We start from the raw sequence: 19,678 nt of genomic DNA, 5'->3' as shown, positions 1-19,678 counted from the left end.
AACACTTCATATCAATGCTTTGCATACAGAATAGGTTATACGAACTGTAGTCTAATAATTAACAAAACATTTATTTTTATTTATAAACACACACATACATGCAACAGCAATGTTTAGAAGTAGTTTATAAAATGTCAGATACATACGACTAAATTCAACATGAACTGAAATAAATGACAACACAAGCATGAATTTACAAACGCTGATATTTCCAATTACAATACCTTTATACAAGCTTTATTTCCTTTTACTCGTATAAAAACTCAAAAATAACGAGTTCTTTCTCTATCCAATGTAGTAACAAAATACTATCAACACTATGACAACAGCTTTAAAGAGATAGTTCAACCAAAAATGACAATTCTGTCATCTTTTACTCACCCTCATGTCATCCCAAAACCTGAATGACTTTATTTCTTCTGTGGAACACAAAATAGTATATCTTGAGGAATGTCTCAGTGTTTGTGTCCATACAGTGAAAGTCAATTGTCACCAAACCGTTTTGGTTAACAACGTTCTTCAAAATATCTTCCTTTATGTTCCAAAGAGGAAAGAAAGTTATACAGGTTTAGACCGACATGAGGGTGAGTAAATGACAACAGAATGTGATTTTTGGGAGAACTGTCGCTATCACAATATCAAACCATTCTGGTAATCAGTTGCATTTGGAACTGTACAGAAAGACAAACAATAAATGGTAAACTCAAGGTGCCATACTTCTGGCAAGTCAATGGCACTTGAAACCCATAGTGTCAAACACCTGTATTTATCACAACTAGCCATGTCAGGTCTTATTTTGGATAGAGAGTAGTCATAACAGATGAACAATTATATTAAATGTTCATTTACGTGTTCTTCAAGTTGTCTGAATGAAGTGTCCATAGCCAACAAACATATGAATGAAAACACAACACATTTTTAGCTGCCGGTCATATTTATCCATCTAAGAGTTTGAGAATACTTTCTCTCTCTTTTAAAGCTTTCCACGCCTGATCTTTCTCTTTTTTTGTTGGAGTGCGTTTCTTTTGCCTGGCTGCCATGATGCGACGGAAGGCCTCCATGACCTCGTTATCAGCCACGCGAACCCGCTGTCGAAGCTCCTGTTTTCGCATCTCTTCCCGTGCCAACCTGCATGAACAGGATGAAAAGAGAAATGTGACATTCCTGAAAAATCACATTAAGCCTTGTATTTCACAATGCAAATGGGGAAAAAATAATACCACAAGATATTTCTAGTTAAAATCCTCTAAAAATACACAGCTGGCTGCTTCGATACAGTTGTCATCTGACTAAAACTATGGAAAAGAAAATCACAACTTGTCACATCAGACTGCTCCCTCTAACTCTTCGAAAGATTACGGGCTTATTTTCATGAGCCAGATTTCATCTTGTGCTGACGGCAGTCTTGGTCTGGATCTGAAGCTCTTTGGGTGAGACTCACTTGAGCAGCTCCTGCTTGCGTGAGCGGTTGTGGGCAGTCAGAGCTTTGAGCTCAGCCTGTCTTTTCTGCAGCTCAGCCAGCACCTCGTCTTCAGATTCTCCTCCGACACCTTGCCTCTCATCGGAGTCCAGCAGCCCCTGAGACACCAGCTCCTCTCTTATACGAGCCTCCAGAGAGCGTGTGTGAGGCACACTGGGGAAAACAGAATGAGCAAATATTCTGTGAACTTAATTATTGTGCACGTTATTATTACAGAGAAAACATTCTTTCATCAAAATGTAATCTGCCTCTGAAACAACTTTCAGTTTTGGATGGTCACCCAGGCCATGGAAGCAACCAATAGCTAAATATCTTGTTATCCCGTTCATGTCCACTCTTCACCATCCGATCAATTCCCAAATCCACAGTTTTTTCCCCGTCAACGAATGACCAGTTTCAATGTCAAAGGCAATGAAAAAATATGACTGGTTGGCTGAACAACTAGTTAACTAATCGATCTTAACTGGCCCTATGTAATTATACTGGTTCACCCGATTGGACACGTTTCTGTTTGCTTAAAATGTGTTCTTGTATTCAAATACAATTCGACAGAGGACAACAAAATGTCAGTACGAGAGTCAAGAGGTGTTATAACAACTGTTCAAAAGTTTCGGGTCAGTTAGAAAAGACGTGACAGTAATAACATTTTTAATGTTATTTTTGTTTTTACCTGAAGGCTTTACCCTGGCTGCGAGGTGACGTACCGGCCCCATCGTCCTTCCCAGGAATGTCTGGAATAGGGGAATCCTCCATAGGAGATATGATGTTTTCCTACATGCATGAAAATGATATGACTGAAATAAACCACTGATATAAACTGAGCTGTAACAAAGCTGACTAAATGTTGCACAATATAATGACTTATTAAAGCAAATGATGAGTCACTGACCTCAACAAGCGCTTGAAGAAGCCGCTGAGTGAGAGGGCCAAAGGGACAGCCGTCGTCAGGAGGTTCATGCTGAGTCTCTGATTTCTTCAGTAGGGCGTCTACATCTACACAAACCAGAATAGTCGAGGATAAACGAAACAGATGCAAAAAATGCAACCGGAATCAGGATACATCTTTAATGACACGGTTTACCTTTAGCATCCAGTTCAGAAAGAGGACCCATAATGCTTTTTTTCTTGTCATTGGCTCTGGCTCCCTCTCTTTGCTCCTCTAACAGGTCCTCTTGAGCCCAGCGTTGGGAATAGTGCTTTCCGAGTGCTGGGATCTGCAAGAAAAAACACCAGTCAGGGTTCAGAAGTGAACAATCAACACAAAAATCCATTTAACAGGCTCTGAATACAGAATCGGCTGAAGGAAAAGAAAGCTGCAATAATGCAGAGCAAGAACCGGATTCTAAAAGATCTTTACCTTGTAGTACTCAGCTTCATCTTCAGGGGGTTTGAGCAGCTCATCCAGAACTCTGATCTCTTCATTTGTGATATCTGCACAGTAAGGCTCCACTGAGGCCCAGAATCTGTTTTACACACATAAAAAAACACTTGGTTTAAAAATGATTTTGAACGAGTCTCTTATGCCCAACAAGGCTAAATGTATTAGAGCAAAAAATACAGTACAACAGTAATATTGTGAAACTATTTTAATATATTTTACAATGGGATTCATTCCTGTGATGGAAAAGCAAAGTTTTCAGCATCATTACTCCAGTCTTCAGTGTCACATGATCCTTCAGAAATCATTCTGATATGCTGATTTGATGCTCAAGAAACACTTCTTCTTATTGTCAATGTTGATAACAGTTGTGCTTCTTATTAATAATGTTTCTGTCTTTAATATTTCTTTAATATATATATTTTTGTGGAAACCATGATTTTTTTTTTCAGGGTTCTTCAATAAATAGAAAGTAGGGATGCCCAATATATCGGCCATCATATCGGTATCGGCCGATATATATGTTCATTTTTAATGTTATTGTTATTGGCCCAATAAGAAAATGTGGCCGAAATATAAAAGACGACATATAATAAATTATTTCCTTTGGCTGAGAAGCTTCAGTTGCGTACTGTTCACCATGATGGTTTTGAATTGCTTGAAATATGATTTCAGTGTGCAGTGTGCAGCACAAGTCTGGCATATAGGCTACATAAAATTATCATGAGAATATTATAATTGTGTGCTTGGGACATGGCTTTTAATGGAGAGTCTTTTGTTTTTGTTATCAGGCTTTCAATAATGATAAGTAGTACTGTATAATAAAGTATAATAAATAGTATACAGTCAAACCAAAAATTATTCAGACACCAGATATAAATATTTCTATTTTTACTGCAGGACACGATATTTTTTTTCCCAGGATGGTAGGGGAAGACTCATGAATATTCATTAGGGAAGTCATCCGATTGGTCTTAACCCCAGTGACGGGTAGGTTTAGGGGCGGGGTTAGGGGTAGGTCATCAGACCCCCAGTGGCGGGTAGGTTTAGGGGTGGGGTTAGGGGTAGGTCATCAGACCAATCAGGGATGACTTCCCCAATGAATATTCATGAGTCTTCCCCTACCATCCTGGGAAAAAAAAATATCACGTGCAGGACACAATAGTTAATTTATGTAAGTGAGGATAGCAAAATAAAGTAAACTGTTACATATTACACCAAAAAATTCTTCATACAGTAAAATGTATACAAATTTGGGACCAAAAACTATTCAGACACTTTGACCTGACCAAGTTTTGCTTAAGTGTTTTTTCTTTAATTGCTAATGCAACCTTTTTACACCTCAGACTGAACCAAATCAAGCATTGCTTGGTAATTGATCGACCTAAATTGGTATTATCTAATTGTGTACTTAATTTAACAGGTGACAGCTATTCAACCTAATTCATTTGTGAGACAGTCTAACAGAAGGATGGCCAAAACCAGTGAAATATCAACTGATTTGATAACTCTGAGTTGTCATATTTTATTACCATTTTCTAAACTATAGCGAATAAACTGTGATAATGTGAGAAATGTTGAAGGTGTCTGAATAAATTTTGGTTTGCCTGCATTTATTGGTGAATATATCAGTTATAAGCTTTCAAATATAAAGAATTATTGGTTATCGATATTGACCAAAATTGTCATATTGGCACATCCCTAACAGAAAGTTCAAATGAACAGCATTGATTTGGGAGAGAAATTGTTGAAACATCATAAATGTCTTTACTGTCACTTTTGATCAATTTAATTCATCCTTCCTGAATTCAAGTTCTGGCTTGCATTTGTGTTTAAATAATTAAATAAAAACCTTTAACTGGATACTGATAACTTAATATTTCTCCTTTGAAATCAATAAAGCATGAAATGAGAAAGAATTGATATTTGATTTAATTTCATACCTAGCGTTTATGTCTGCAAAAATCTGATCTGTATCCTAAATCTATCAACAAACCTGTTGGGAGCATCATTTTTAGGATTGCGGGGTATATCTTGGGGGTCCACTTCAAATTCAAAGTCCTGGACCTTGGTCTGTATGTTCTTAGACTTCGGTCTACCAGGCCCAGGTCCGGGACCATGACTTCCTTTTCCATCAAGCTTCTGTTTTTTGGGCTTGGAATGGCGAGAAGAGGCTGCGAGATCTGGATCCTTCCCTAATTTCAGAAATCTTTTGTCCCCTTTTTTGTCCTGCCAGTCTGTAAGAATCTGTTTCAGAGAAGAAAAAAACATAAACAACTTTAGACATGGGCAATAGGTGGGGAAAAGACAAATAGAAAAACATTACTTTTCACCTGTCTCTGTTCTTCCAGCGCTCTAAGACGACGGCTCGCAGAGGATAGGAGTGTTTCCAGCTCAAGCTGAAGCGTGTCCAGCTCTTCAATGCCAATGCCGTCATCTTCTGAGCGGCTGAGTACTGCGGTGTAGCGTGGACACACTTTCACATGGTCCACAGGTTTGAAGTCATAGTACTTCAGAGGGGGACAGTCCTTCAGTTCACTCATCTTCTCATTAACAGGAACCTATATCTGAATTTTTTTTATAAATAAAGTCAGGGTTGTGCGAGGTATCCAACAGGGTATGATTAATAACTTATTATTAATGAGGAACACAAGACTGTAAATTATTTTGTTTATGTTGTAAAGGCATGGTTGCTAGTAAACATCTAACTTACAAAGAGATAATGCTAGAGATGGGCTGCTGTAGATGTTATTCATAAGGTTTTATCTGTGACAATGCCAATGTTGCACGTATTGCAACCCTGTATTCTCTCTCACACTGTCATGTAATATTGAGCACCACATACATGAGAGCAGTGTGAGATCATGAGCAGCCACTGTAAGCTAACGGCTACATGCTAATTCAACTACATGCTGTTCAACCACAGAGAACCAATTGTAAGATTTATCAATAAATATTCACATTGCATGCAATAAAAAGCTTATACCGAAAATGAAAAAAATATGTTAAAAGTCAAAACAGGGGGATAACCTGAATTCGTACAAAACATTTATTCATAAAATATAATTGTTTACCTCCGATAAAGGGGCATCCATTGCTGACTAAACCATTATCCCAGCACGGGGGAGAACATTCGCCGATTAAATTTTATTTAATTTTATGTGTATTACAGGTACTTTAGTATGATCAACGTGTGTTTAATCAACACGTCTAGACCAGTTTTGTGTACCATCTGTAAAATCATCATTCAAGATCAGATAAATACTCAAACTTGACAGTTAACGTCCACAACATTACAGCGCAGGGTGTGGAATGGTACATTCCTGACTGAAGCGCGTCCAAGCAGTATAAATAAAGATTATTTCTTTTTAGAGACTCACGTGCTGTTTCAAACCACAAAAGAGATAATGTTTATTTCAGCACAGTAATATTTTTAGACAAACGGCTCTTTGGCTGTAATGTATTTGACCTGTCGCGTTATTTGCCATATAAGGAAGAAAAAGCGAATCAAGGTAAGATTGCTACTGGGCTCGACCGTAAATATAAGAATAGATGTGAAATGCGCATGAGCGTTTTGGTGTTTTTAACATTTTCGCTCAATTTCACCGTTTCTTAAAATAGAAAATATAAGAACTTGTATTTGTATGAAAATGCATTTGATCATCCACCATTCACTCGAATACATTCAAATCATGAGTGTATGATAATTGAACCCATTGCACTTCTATTAGGTATATTACAGAAATGTGAGAACGCAATGGAGGCGTGATTTCTCATCTCTAGGCGTGGCGTGCGGACTTCCGTCTTCCTCCACAGACCTCATATAAAATGGTAAGAGATTTACATTTCTAGAAAGTTGCTTAGATTGTTTTTATTATACCGCTAGCAGTCAAATGACCTAATAAACAGCATACCCGTAAAATAATTGCTAGCGATCACAGCAGTGTTTTGTTGGTTTATTTGGTCGAGTGATGTTAGTCTGTCTTGGTTTATGCTAGCTGGCTAACGTCAGTGATTTTGCAGGCAAAGACTCTTTTTGGCAGAATCAAAACATTACATGCACGTTTTGCTCACATTTCACTGTATAGATACAATATTTAATAAATGACACGTGTTAAATTCATTCAGACCACCCAATCTTGTCAAGAAGTGATTTTAGGCAGATGAATGACACTTAAGCACCTAAATGATTGACTCGAGCTCAATGGAATGACCAAGACCAAACCAGCTCTTCCACCCACAATCATATTTCTGTGTTAATAATTAAAATTAGACCCCTTTAAAGTCGTTGCGGTTATAAAATGTAAAAGGATTATAAAAAGTATTCCCATGAAATCGAAATGGACAGTTTTTTTTTTTTTTAGGAATATTTCAGTATTTGTTAAATGATTTATCCGTGCACATCATTGTTATTTTTGTGATTTATTAATGTGCACTCGTAATCTTTAATCAAAACAACTTCCCCCTCCCACTTGCAACGACTTCTCTTCTCTGGTGACGTGTTTACTGGCGTGAGGGCGGGACAACCTGTCAATCACATGATATCAAAGCAATAGCAAACCACAACCATTCCATCTCCAATGGACAAGTACTGCCCTACATTTTTTAGCATTTGCCCCGCTGTTCCACTCCGATATAGAAAGTAGAGAAGAAAAGACTATCACAACTTCCGTTTCATGCAAACTTTAATTAAATATTAACTTTTTTATATGTAGACGGCGACATTGCGACCCTACCTGAATGCAGTGCGCGCCACTCTTCAAGCAGCCCTGTGTCTGGAGAACTTCTCCTCTCAGGTGGTGGAGCGACACAACAAGCCTGAGGTGGAGGTTAGGTGAGGAAATCACTCATAAACCCCACGTCCTCCCTCTATATATATGATGTGTTTTTAACTGATAAACGTGTGCAATGTATGTCTTTCAATACAGGAGCAGCAAAGAGCTTCTGTTGCAGCCGGTGGTCATAAGCCGCAATGACAAGGAGAAGGTCCTGGTCGAGGGGTCTATAAACTCAGTGAGAGTCAGCATTGCTGTCAAACAGGTATGAAGATGAACCGCTGAAGACAGATGTAGTGATGTAAGTCTTTTTCTTGCCACCATCTTCTAAAGATATTCATGGTCTTCTTAGGCCGATGAGATTGAGAAGATCCTCTGCCATAAATTTATGAGGTTCATGATGATGCGAGCAGAGAACTTCTTCATCCTGCGGAGGAAACCTGTTGAGGTAAGATCTGTTGTGAAGAACAAACAAGGGATGCAGCAATATACAATTCATTAAAGGGTAACTAACTCTCGCCAAATTGCAACCTAGGCTATTTTTGTTGATCTACCCGAGTCAAACATTCGTGTAAAAGCATAATTAGAATGGAAACGCCACTTTTAAGATTGACCGTATTTTCGTTTTCGGTCAAAATGCCTTTTTGAATGGGAGAGCTAGGGGCACCACAATGATAGCATCAAAATCGCTATTTTTAAAACACTAAGGAGGCTCGACACAACATGAAACTTTGCTTGAAGTATCACCAGGTGCTCTACACATGAACTCGAGGACTGACAACATTGTGTACACAAAGTTTACTATAAAGAAAGGTTTTGTATGACTCACTTTATCAGTTAGTGTTTCCGGTGACTGGAATTTTGTCAGTCAAAAGTAGTCGATCTCCGAATGCAGCGTAACATGAGGAGATTAAAGATCTTTCCATCTTTACTCTCCTCATGTTACGTTGCATTCGGAGATCAACTACTTTTACACGAATGTTTGACTCGGGTAGATTATCAAAAATAGCCTAGGTTGCAATTTGGCGAGAGTTACACTTTAAACCAAACACGCATATCATTCAAGTCTTTTTGATGGAGTCATGTAGGACTTTGGAGCAAATGCTGCATAATGTAGCTTCACATCAGGCTATTTTTGTAAATTATGGAATATTTTTTGAAATGCTACATAATGTGTAAGTGAAGCAAGTAAACTGATATTACCATGTTTTCTGATTTCCTCTTTTGTGCATTTCAGGGCTATGACATCAGCTTCCTCATTACCAACTTCCACACAGAACAGATGTATAAACACAAGCTGGTGGACTTTGTCATCCATTTCATGGAGGAGATCGACAAAGAGATCAGCGAGATGAAGCTGTCGGTCAACGCTCGGGCCCGAATTGTCGCAGAGGAATTCCTCAAGAACGTATGTTTGAGATGTTGCATGTATATCTTTTAACAGACATATTTAGAAGAACAGAAAGTCATTTTTGAATCTTTTTTTAATATATATATATTTTTTCTGTTCTAGTTCTGAGGATGCTTGTCTACATTCCTGATACCCTTCAGAGATTGGTGTTGCTTTGGTTCCTGCAGACAAAAACATTCAAAGTTTTTAAAATCTCCTCAGAGCAAAGGGAAAAAGAGTTTATTAGTTAGCATCCAAGCAAGAAGATCTACAGGAACAACTGGCCAGTCCTGCAGCACTATATGCATTCCCCTTTGCCTTCTGTTCAAGGTGCTCCTTGTGCCCATGGATATTAACAATTGTACATTTAGTCAAGAATTTATAACTCTCGTTTTCTGATGTTAGAAAATAAAGAAAACACACAGTCAAGGCAGGTCCTTAAAAGTATTACCTGTAATTAATATTGATGGGCACAGGAATCTTGTTGTTGGACTGTAGTTTTTTTTCTTTTTCTTTTTTTTTTCTGTTGTCTTTTATATACATGTACTCATGTGCTTAATTTTTGTTACAAAGAAAGAAAAGAATCAATTTAATGTTAAAAGAGATCATGAGGGGGAAAAAAATAAGAAAAAAATGTTGGCACAGATATAAAACTCCAATAAGATAATTATACAAAAAAACAAACTGCGTAAAAACAAACAAAATTTCAATAAAAATATATTGTGCTTTCTGTACCTCTTTGGATTTATTTCTAAATTGCATTCACTTCTTTTTCTTGCTCATTTTTTCAAATTGCACTTTATGGTGTAGTTATTACTCCTCTTATGATTGTGCTCTGAATCCACTTCTATTAATTTATCTTTCTGCAGTTTTTGTTGGTTCTTATTTATCGGCTTTTTTTCTTATACAATGCCATCTGAGACATGTATTGAGCGAAGTTATTACGTTGCTAGGTCAATTGTGTTACTCATGCATTCTGTGCTTAAAATTTGATGAGAATCGTAAAGCTAGAATGAGTACGGAAGTGGATATTGATCCTCAAATGCTTAAAAATCAATACAGAAGTCCTTTTGTGATCTAGCATTTTGAGCATGATGACTTGAAAAGATTGGTAACAATGGATTGTCCAGTCAATTAATTGTAATCTGACTGTGATAATAGCTTGTTATTATGTTAATTGCTCTTGTGAGGACGCAATAACAACACGATCAATTTGATTTGCAAGAAATATGAAACAAAGCAGCCTGGCTTGATGAATTGAATGAATGTTAGGCAGAGAATGATTTTGTGGTTAGTAGGGTTCACTGTTTTGTTGAAACCTTTAAAAGATAACAACTGTTAGACTACAGTAAAGTAATCAAGCAGTCCTAAGCCACTCCAACGTTTCGTTACTTTTTTTCTTTGCTGCTGTGCTGTTTTTATTGAACAAAAGTGCATTTTTCATGGATTGTTGTGGAAATTATAGCCAAGGCTTTAAATGCATTGTGACTGTGTGATGGCACCTTGCAAACATTGAGTCAGAAAGGCCAGTGTTATCAGGGGTATTTGAATTTACAACACCTGCCATCAGCCCTTTGTTCTCAATGGGGACAGGTAGTGAAGTATGTATTATTTTTATCCTAAATGTACCTGTGTCGTCTGTGTGTATATGCACATAACTATATTTATACTTTAAATTTTACTTGATTTCGTCAATTTGTAATTGATCAGGTCGTTGTGGTTTGCTATAGCTGAGATCTCATGTGATTGACAGGTTGTCCCGCCCTCACGTCAGTAAAACACGTCATCAGAGAACATAAGAGAAGAGAAGAGTTGTCGCTGCAAAAGGGGGAGGAAGTTATTTGGCGTGTTCAACATTAAGCAGCGCTGCGCAGACTGATCAGTGTATATGACATCAAAGTATCGCGAGAGCAGACGGATCCGTATGCTTTCGAATTGCTCCTGCGGTACTTTGTAATACACTGATCAGTCTGCGCAGCGATGCTTCAAGTCGAACACACCTATTTTGATTAAAGATTATGAGGGCACGCATATGAATGACTCGGGACCTACTCGCCCCGCTCTGTGCAGGCCTCTAGCCCAGGTCGACATGGGAGGCTGGCGCACTAACAAGGCCGCTAAAGACTGCAGTCTCTAGCATCAGTCACTATGCACCGTGTGTGTGAGTGAGGCTTACTTGCACAGCTCTGACTAGCTGGCCTTTGTCGTTACTATGAATAAATCATTTATAATAAATATTTTAATACTCCATAAAAAACAAGAATTGTCTATTTTGATTTTATGGTGACTTTACATACACTGTCGAATCCAGTTTTCCTACTCAGATTGTTTTGTTAGTTCTTTTTACTTTTAAAAGGAACTATGCATTAACAGTATGCAATAAAACACGAATTATTGGTAATTGATTTTTTTTTTTTTTTACATCCCTAGTTTGTATCATCACAATTGTAAAACATGTCACCAAACTTTGTGTTTCTGCAGCAGCTCCAGTCATGTGATCCACAACTCAAATCTTATTGGTCGGCGTTCATTTAGTCGCCGAACGGGGAGGAAAAATCGACACTCGCGTGACTCGCCGAAGAAAAAAAAGCTTCGCATTCTAGGCGGGAAATAGTTAACGTCGAAACTAAGTGAGTTGCTCCACATGAATCCATATTTTCTATTCTAAATCTTCGCGCCTAATATCCGCGTTTGTTGTGACAGGGCTTGAGTTGTGTGATACTTATTTCCTCTTTTGTGACACGAGTCACCAGAGAACGAATCCTGCCAAGAGACTGCGACAGACACAGCAGGATGCCACGTGCTTGTGAGTCTGTCACACACTTAACACAGAATATCATTCCATGCTGGTTGACAATGCATTATTATTATACTGTTCAAATATCATGTCTGCACTTATGAAGGTCAAGGGCTGGGTAAATCTGCTCTCATATCAGTGCAAAGGGATTCCAGCTGACCCCACAGCAATTCACATGGAGGATTAACGTAGGCCTAGAGAGATACTGTGCAGGTGGTTTCGGTGGGCAGCTTGATTTTGTTCTTTTGAGCGAGTTAAAAGACATTATTGATCTCTGGCCATGAAAACACACCAAAAAGAAAGAAAGAAGACTTAAAGGTGCTGTATGTAACTTTTTTTATAAAATGAATCCTTTTTTTATTGCCCGTCTGTGAAGGGGTTGTAATCACACATTACAATGACCCACTTTTCGTGTTTTGCTATTACCTCTGAAGGCCAGTATTCCTATTTTTATGTGAAGTCTCCGGGTCGGATTTTCTGCGAAATCCACCGGATGTGACGTGCATGCGCGCTCCCGAGCCTCTCCATTTTATATATACAGTCTATTGCGACGGCACTGCAGCTAACGACCTTACTGTCTATGCTAACGACATGGAGTCTGATAACACCAAAACACGACCTGCCTCCAGCACAACACAGACTCCAACACAAACTCAAAAAAAAAAAATCTGCTGAAGCTCGTCAGGCCAAACGTCAATCGGATCGACTCAGGACGAAAACACGGATCAACATTGGCAGAGCGTTTGAATTATGGAGAGACCTCCGCTTTGTTTTAGGTATAAAAACAGACCCTAAGTTGGCTTTCATCCTTTTGGACAGGTAAGCTAACAATACTTAAAAAAATGTAAAATATATTGTGATTTTGTGCTTTAGTTGGCTCAAGTTAGACATAATTAGTTCGCCAGCTAACGCCGACCATTTGCTAACGTTATCTGATGTGCAAGACTACAGTTGTAACTTTATTGCTTTTCACGAGCACGAGCGCTGTTGTTGCAATCTGAAACATCACCGCTAGATGCCGCTGGATCCTACATACAGCACCTTTAACTATATATAACTAAAACCCTAACATTCATTCATTCATCTTATATTATTTTATATTATGTTTATTTACTAACAACTTAAATATTGTATTTTTTAAATCAATAATATAAAATAAGATTGTATAGAAAAATTAAGATTGCTCGTATGAGTACTTGGCCTACTAAAGTTTTGTATTTGGCTTTCATCTTGCATTTACTGGCTGTTATCTGATGTGGTATTATTATGTGGAAGAGTTATTTGTGTTTCAGTGGTCTGAAAGCTTGTAGTAATGTAGCGCATTGTGATAGTTTTTCTAAATGCATGGCTCTGGCCAAGGCTTTGTTGTTTGTAAGTCAATACTCCATCTCAGTCTTTTGAACTTCGTCACCCATCTCATCTCGCTCACATGCCCTTCACTACAGATGCCTTCACGTACATCTATTCTTCTCAGTTATCTTTTAACTTTTACAGTTCATAAATTGATTTATTTTCCAGCAACTGTGGAAATGTCATCCAAGTGCTGTTTTGGGGAAGGCTGATGATTTCCCCTTATTGTCAGGGTCATCTGCTCCCAAAATCACGTGTAGATGTATTGTAGCTGTAGCTTGTTTGTGTAGACCAAATTTTGGGGGCAAATTGTACCCGAAGTGTGCTCAACTTGAACAAAACAAATAAATAATGAGTCGGGGTGTGACGATACACTTGGCTCACGAGACGAGATGATACACAATATTGGTTTCACAAGAACGAGATGATATTTTAACACTATTTTTAAGAAATCTTCAATGACAAATTATATGACTGGATTATTTTAAGTCTTTTATTTGACCGAAAGTCACAAAATGCAAAACAATACACGTGCATTTTGGAATGTTTTAACTAATCTAGAGCTGTCATTAATGATTATTTTGGTAATTGAGTAATTGGGCGATTATTTGTATGATTAAACGAGTATTCAGATAATTTGTGTGTGGTAATAAAAATGGACCTAGGTGAACAATAGCCCATAGGCTATATAATAAAAAATACATATATAATAAAAATGAGGAAATACAATAAAGTATCAAAAGAATGTAATCATTTGGTTTTATTGAACGACCCTATTAAAATAGGACTACATGATGTATTAATATACATAATATAAACTTAAGTTAACCAACTTATGTACCAGATAGCGCCAATGGCCTGGTGATTGTTGTTGTTACACTATACAGCAGATACAATCATTGTTTAATATTGGCAACATTTAACACAAATGTCCACTTAATCTTTAATATTTGGCCACTTCTTTACGACATAAATGCTGCAGCCACTGTAATTTCTTGAACAAGAACATAAACTTTTATTTTGAAATCGTGATGAACAACAGTTTGCATAGAAACATATTGACGTTTTTTTAACCACTGGAGGGCTGAAACTTATTTCTGTCATGACAACTTTCTTGTCCTATTTGTCCTAGGACCTATTTGCGTGCTGAATAGACAGCTGTCCATCACTGCATTAACGACTGCAGGTAAACTCAGCTGTAGCGCTAGTGATCAGATGTGATATCTTCTGATAGCAAAATGATTTTGAGACATATACTTCCTTTAAGTTTCGTTGAGGGAGACAGGTTTAAGAACAGAAAACCCAAAGTGCTTTTAGAAACTTTGCTTAGCAAACCGTTATCTTTGTGTCTCTGCAACGTCTGTCAGCGCAGCGCGTTTTCTCACTCGAGCAAGTGGATATTATTGTTTTTCTCAACATGAACGTGAAACAATATAAACACGATAACCATATGCTGACTCGAGTGCATATACGTTCTGCACGATAAATGCGCAGTCTGCTTTATTAGCATTTATTTTTTCGTTTGCGCTGCTTGAGCTCAAATGCTTTTGTTCTTTATATTTTTTGTTTACACATTGTTTAATGTTTTCAACTAAAAGAAAATGTTAAGATATAAAGTAAGCTTGATGTGTATATTGCCTAATTGTAAGCTTGTTCAGAAATGGTGACAAAAACTTTTTTTTTTTACTTAATTTAAATAAATGAATATTCGATTTTTATGAGCCCAAATATTCGAATACAATATTTTAGAAAAATGCCCATCCCTAATTGTACCTTTAAAAAAAAAAAAAAAACATTTTAGATGACATTTTTCTATGCACACATTTTAATATTCATTCCCAGTCCACACATAGAACCCAAGGCATTGTTTGCTTTTGTCAATATCTGCATTATATCTGTATATAATATTATGTACTTCATAGAAATTAGTCAGCAGGTTAGACACCATATTGAATTTAACACAGATGAAAATGAGGGCATGCACTTTAAACTGTTTTATGGAGTTTTTGTCAACAGAAAGTTCCTCTCCCTGGAAAGACGTTTCGTTGGCTGAATAATCTGGTTTTGTCACGCGCTGGCTTGACTTGATTATCCACAACAATGAGGCATGACGCAGAAGAATGATGAAATAACATTTAATAAACACTAGGAACCAAACAGAGATAGATACCAGCACAAAACTTTAACACAAGACCAAGAACAGATAAAGACTGAGGATTTAAATACACAAGATAACAAGGGGCCAAATGAAGGACATGTGGTCACGATTAGTTGACATGGTGATAAACAAGGGTAACTATGGAAACTAACAAGATTACAGTGGAGACAAGGGAACCAGGAACTAAACCACAAGAGCTGAACACAGGCTCATCAAGACAAAAGAGCATCAAAAAAAGAGTCCTTAAACAGAGACATATTAGGGAATTGTGACAGGTCTGTTGTTAAACAACAGTATTGAACGCATTAAAATTGTATCCCTCACAGCCTCATTTCATTCCTGTCAAAAAATATGGAGATAGCTGCCCTGACTAAGATCCATTCACACTTCCAGTCAAAAGTTACATACACATAGTTACATACACTGGAAGGTGTTTAAAGACTCTTGTGAACATATTGACAAACTGACTGATGTTGTATGTTCATATGTAACTTTTTGTGAGGATATGATTGTGCCTACACGTAAATTTAAGGTTTTCCTAAATACTAAATCATGGATGTCAAAATCAGTCAAAACAAGTTTGCAGAACAAGAAGCTAGCCTACAAGCAGGGGGAAGGCTTAGAGAGGGCAATAGCGAGGAATGAGGTTAGAACGGAGATCCTTAAAGCTAAGAAAGCATAGAAAGTTAAGTTGGAAAATAATTTGGCAGACAATAATTTAGGCTCAGCTTGGTCTGGTATGAAGAAAATTGTGGGATTACAGCATAATGTGAATAAGAGCACTGTGTGTATTGACGGTTTTAGATCAAATGATGACCCTTAATAGGTTTTATTCAAGATTTTAAAGTTTTGATTTTAAAGATGACGTAGAAGAATTACGATGCCTGTGTAAGGATGATTCCCACATAGTCTTAGAACAGGCAGCGGTGGAGAAATGTTTTCTCTCCACTAAGGTGAATAAGAGTCCTGGTCCAGACTACATATGTGGGAGAATATTAAAGCACTGCACAAAGCAATTAACTTCAATATTTTCTGATATTTTTAATTGGTCACTACGGGCACAAACAGGTACCTAGCCTGTGGAAAAAGTCTATCATTACTCCTGTTCCCAAATGCAATAACCCTAAAGTATTAAATGATCTGAGACCAGTTGCCCTCACCTCCTTATAATGAAATCATTTGAGAAATTGGTGAAGTCTGAGATATTGAGTAAGACTGGACAAGCCCTTGATCCTATGCAATTTGCATATAGAGCGAATAGAAGTGTTGAGGATGCTTCACTTATGTTGTTAAACTTACTGACTAAGCATCTGGAGGGGAAAAATTCCCATGCAAGACTGTTGTTCATTGACGACTTCTGCTTTTAATACTATACAACCCCACATCCTAGCCAGAAGACTGCTAGAGTATTACAAGTTGAACCACAATTTAGTGGGATGGTTACTGGACTTTTTAACTAACAGAATGCAGAGGGTAAAAGTGAATGGTAGCTTTTCAGATGTATTATGTTTATCCACTGGATCCACTCAAGGCTGTGTTCTTTCACCATTACTATACATTTTGTACACTAAATTTGTGTCAAAGCTTGCATGAAAACAGGATATTTATTAAGTTTGCTGATGACACAGTGATAGTGAGCTTGCTACAGGGGGAAGAGTCTGGTCACGGTCCAGTTGTGGATGATTTTGTGACCTGGTGCGAGATGCTTATCTAAAGTTAAATATTATCGAAACGAAAGACATGATCATTGATTTTAGAACACACGCTGTTGATCACGTCACTACGACTATCAAAGGACAGGTTGTGGATCGTGTGGAGAGTTATAAATATCTTGGTACAGCCATAGATTCAAAACTGTCATTTGAGTTGAATTGTGAAATGGTCTGTAAAAAGGGTCATCAACGTTTGAGTTGTCTTAGGAAACTGGCTAAATTTAATATTGACAGACACATGCTGACTTTGTTTTACTTTGCTTTTATTGAATCTATTATGTCATTTTCCATTGTGGTGTGGTATGGAAGCCTGTCGGTGAAGAGTAAGAACTCCTTAAACCAAATTGTTAAATGGGCGAGTAGGATAATAGGAGTAAATCAACGGAATTTAGGAAATATTTATACAAATCAGCTGTACCGGAAAGCAAGTGCTGTCTTGAATGATCGGTCGCATCCCTTAAAGGAGAACTCCGGTCAATTTTAACATTGAGCTAATTTTTTTGTACATTTGGAGTGCTGTCAGTACAGAGAACAACGACAAAAATCGGTGTTGCCTACACCGTGTTATCCTCTTTTTAAAATGTGCACCCTGTTGACTTCAATGGGGCAAGTTTTAAACCTGCTTTTAGCCTCTTAACATCCTTGATGTGTCATTACAAGTGCACAGGTCATGTGAGTGATTCCTTCGGAGTGAACGCGGGTTAATCTGACTGCAGTAGATGTGAAAGATGAATAAAAATGATGTTTATTCAGCCAGCGCAAATACCTGTATTTACATCCTGTTTTCGGTCGAAGTCCACAGTAGTCGATTGTCGAGTTCACGCGCGTGATCATAGGTACTAAACCTATGCGCGTGAACTCGACAATCGACTACTTTGGACTTCGACCGAAAACAGGATGTAAACACAGGTATGAGTGTGGATATGCGTGTGTCATGGTGCAGCCTGTCATGATGTTTTTATAAACCTGTAAATCTGTATGTGGAATGTTTTTTATGTTTCTTATGTCTTCTATGTTTCTTATTTTTTGGATGACCGAATTCTTCTTTTATCTGCAAAACAAATTTACCTGCGGGTATGAAATAAAGATACCTTACCTTACCTTACCTTACCTTACATTACTAATCGTTTCTGATTCTAATCTTTTTTAAATAATTTTTTATTTTTTTAACTTTAAATCTAAAGCTTCATACTTAAAAATAAATTTAAAACGTGCCTTCATATATATAAAAAAACTAAAATGAGTATTATTCATTTTTTGTAATGGGTGAGTTGAATCAGAAAGTGAAAGAAAACAAGTATCAATATGCTCAGGTTCTCAATACTGCAGCTGAAGTACAAACCTCAGACAGCAGAGGGCGCTAACTAACCACAGTGGACAGAGGTGATGCACTGTGGGATAGAAACGCAATACTAGACGTAGCACAGTCATTTTAGCCACTTACCAAAAGTTTGTGTACACATTACTGCAATCGTAATCTGTTATTAAGAGTCTGTCCAGTAGGATTTTTTTCTTCTAACAGTAAATTAGAAAAGAATCATTGCAGTGATTATCATAAGACCATGGCCAGTGGTAATATTTCTTATTATTGAGTGACACACACACACACACTTTTGTTTTGACTTCCTTTAGGGATTTCTTTGTTCCCAGAAACAAAGTTTGTCCCCACGACTTTCAGCACATTTTACTAATTCGTTCCCTCTTAAGTAATTTGTGTGCACAATATAATTTGTTCCCTTGTTTTCGTAAGTAGTGGCCATGTTGTAGTAATTTGTTCCCTTGTTTCAGTTAAATCAAAACGAGAGAACAAATTAATAAGTCATGGGAATTCATTCTTAATTCGTGGCCACAATTGAACTAAAACGAGAGAACAAATAAGTATATTGTGGCCACGACTTACCGAAATGAGAGAAGGCACGAATTCTTAATTTGTGGTCACAATATGTTTATTTTTGTTCGCATGTCATGTGCGGGGTCCGTATGTATATGAGTGTGTTGCTATGCTGTTACTAGGGTATTGCTAAGTGACTGGCCCAATGAACTCATCCCATCCCAAAATTCCGATATTTATCCTTTCCCTAGATATTGCTCAGGATCCTCCATCAATGTAAATCCGCCACCCGTTTTATTGAAAATTGCAAGTTCAGTCTCTTAGAAAAGGATTGCATACCTCAGCAAGTCACACGATTTGAGGTGTGCCACAGTTTAGCTAATACTTAGATCTGGTTTTGATCCCTAAGAATGAGCAATAGCAATTTGTAATTTCCAGCTGCTTCTTCTACTGCTTCCTCCTTTTGTGTCCTCAGCCCTTCATAAGAAAACCCACAGATGTCCTTTTTAACAAACAGCTCAGCTGTCTGGCCTGAGCGCAGGAAGTGTCCGTCAGGTCAGGACTATGTTCTGTTGCCAGGGGAACAGTTGGAAGTGGGGTTTCCTGTTCCCAGAGAGGGGGGAAAGAAAGAGAGACCCTTTTTGTTGAGTGCTGAGGTGAAAGAGGGCAGTTGGAAGGAACACTAAGAGCAGGCTCATTTTCTCTTTGTTCTCTAAATCACACTTTACATTAGATGACCCATCATACCTGGATGGTATCGATCTAGATGTGCTGATGCGGCGGGCCTTTTATGCCATTATATTGAAA

The 19,678-nt window shown here is 37.6% G+C and overlaps 2 protein-coding genes across 2 annotated transcripts; one reads left to right on the top strand and one right to left on the bottom strand.

The window, feature by feature from the left end:
- Nucleotides 1–46: 46 nt before the first annotated feature.
- Nucleotides 47–6,324, bottom strand: tada3l (transcriptional adaptor 3-like). The gene is made up of 9 exons (XM_084394587.1): nucleotides 5,933–6,324; nucleotides 5,192–5,425; nucleotides 4,855–5,105; nucleotides 2,838–2,943; nucleotides 2,562–2,694; nucleotides 2,370–2,473; nucleotides 2,151–2,251; nucleotides 1,442–1,633; nucleotides 47–1,128 (listed from the first exon to the last, which is right to left on the bottom strand). Exons 2-9 carry the CDS (start codon nucleotides 5,399–5,401, stop codon nucleotides 936–938), a joined length of 1,290 nt encoding a protein of 429 aa, XP_084250713.1. The 5' UTR covers nucleotides 5,402–5,425; nucleotides 5,933–6,324; the 3' UTR covers nucleotides 47–935.
- arpc4l (actin related protein 2/3 complex, subunit 4, like) lies at nucleotides 6,145–9,757 on the top strand. The gene is made up of 7 exons (XM_084394597.1): nucleotides 6,145–6,370; nucleotides 6,590–6,689; nucleotides 7,574–7,692; nucleotides 7,787–7,898; nucleotides 7,986–8,081; nucleotides 8,871–9,041; nucleotides 9,147–9,757. The coding sequence occupies exons 2-7, from the start codon at nucleotides 6,687–6,689 to the stop codon at nucleotides 9,150–9,152; spliced, it is 507 nt and encodes a 168-aa protein (XP_084250723.1). The 5' UTR covers nucleotides 6,145–6,370; nucleotides 6,590–6,686; the 3' UTR covers nucleotides 9,153–9,757.
- Nucleotides 9,758–19,678: the final 9,921 nt, after the last annotated feature.

Source organism: Rutilus rutilus, assembly GCF_951802725.1.
Source record: "Rutilus rutilus genome assembly, chromosome: 22".
In the NCBI taxonomy this organism is placed as follows: domain Eukaryota; kingdom Metazoa; phylum Chordata; class Actinopteri; order Cypriniformes; family Leuciscidae; genus Rutilus; species Rutilus rutilus.
Note: the sequence above shows the minus strand (reverse complement) of the source record. Positions and strands in the feature narration are given on the sequence as shown.

Coding starts and splice junctions, on each gene's coding strand:
- tada3l (XM_084394587.1), bottom strand. CDS start 5,401: ATGAGTGAACTGAAGGACTGTCCCCCTCTGAAGTACTATGACTTCAAA. Junction 5,106..5,191: donor CGCTGGAAGAACAGAGACAG/GTGAAAAGTAAT, acceptor TCTCTGAAACAG/ATTCTTACAGACTGGCAGGA. Junction 2,252..2,369: donor TTCTTCAAGCGCTTGTTGAG/GTCAGTGACTCA, acceptor TCATGCATGTAG/GAAAACATCATATCTCCTAT.
- arpc4l (XM_084394597.1), top strand. Junction 7,693..7,786: donor AAGCCTGAGGTGGAGGTTAG/GTGAGGAAATCA, acceptor CTTTCAATACAG/GAGCAGCAAAGAGCTTCTGT. Junction 8,082..8,870: donor TGCGGAGGAAACCTGTTGAG/GTAAGATCTGTT, acceptor TGTGCATTTCAG/GGCTATGACATCAGCTTCCT.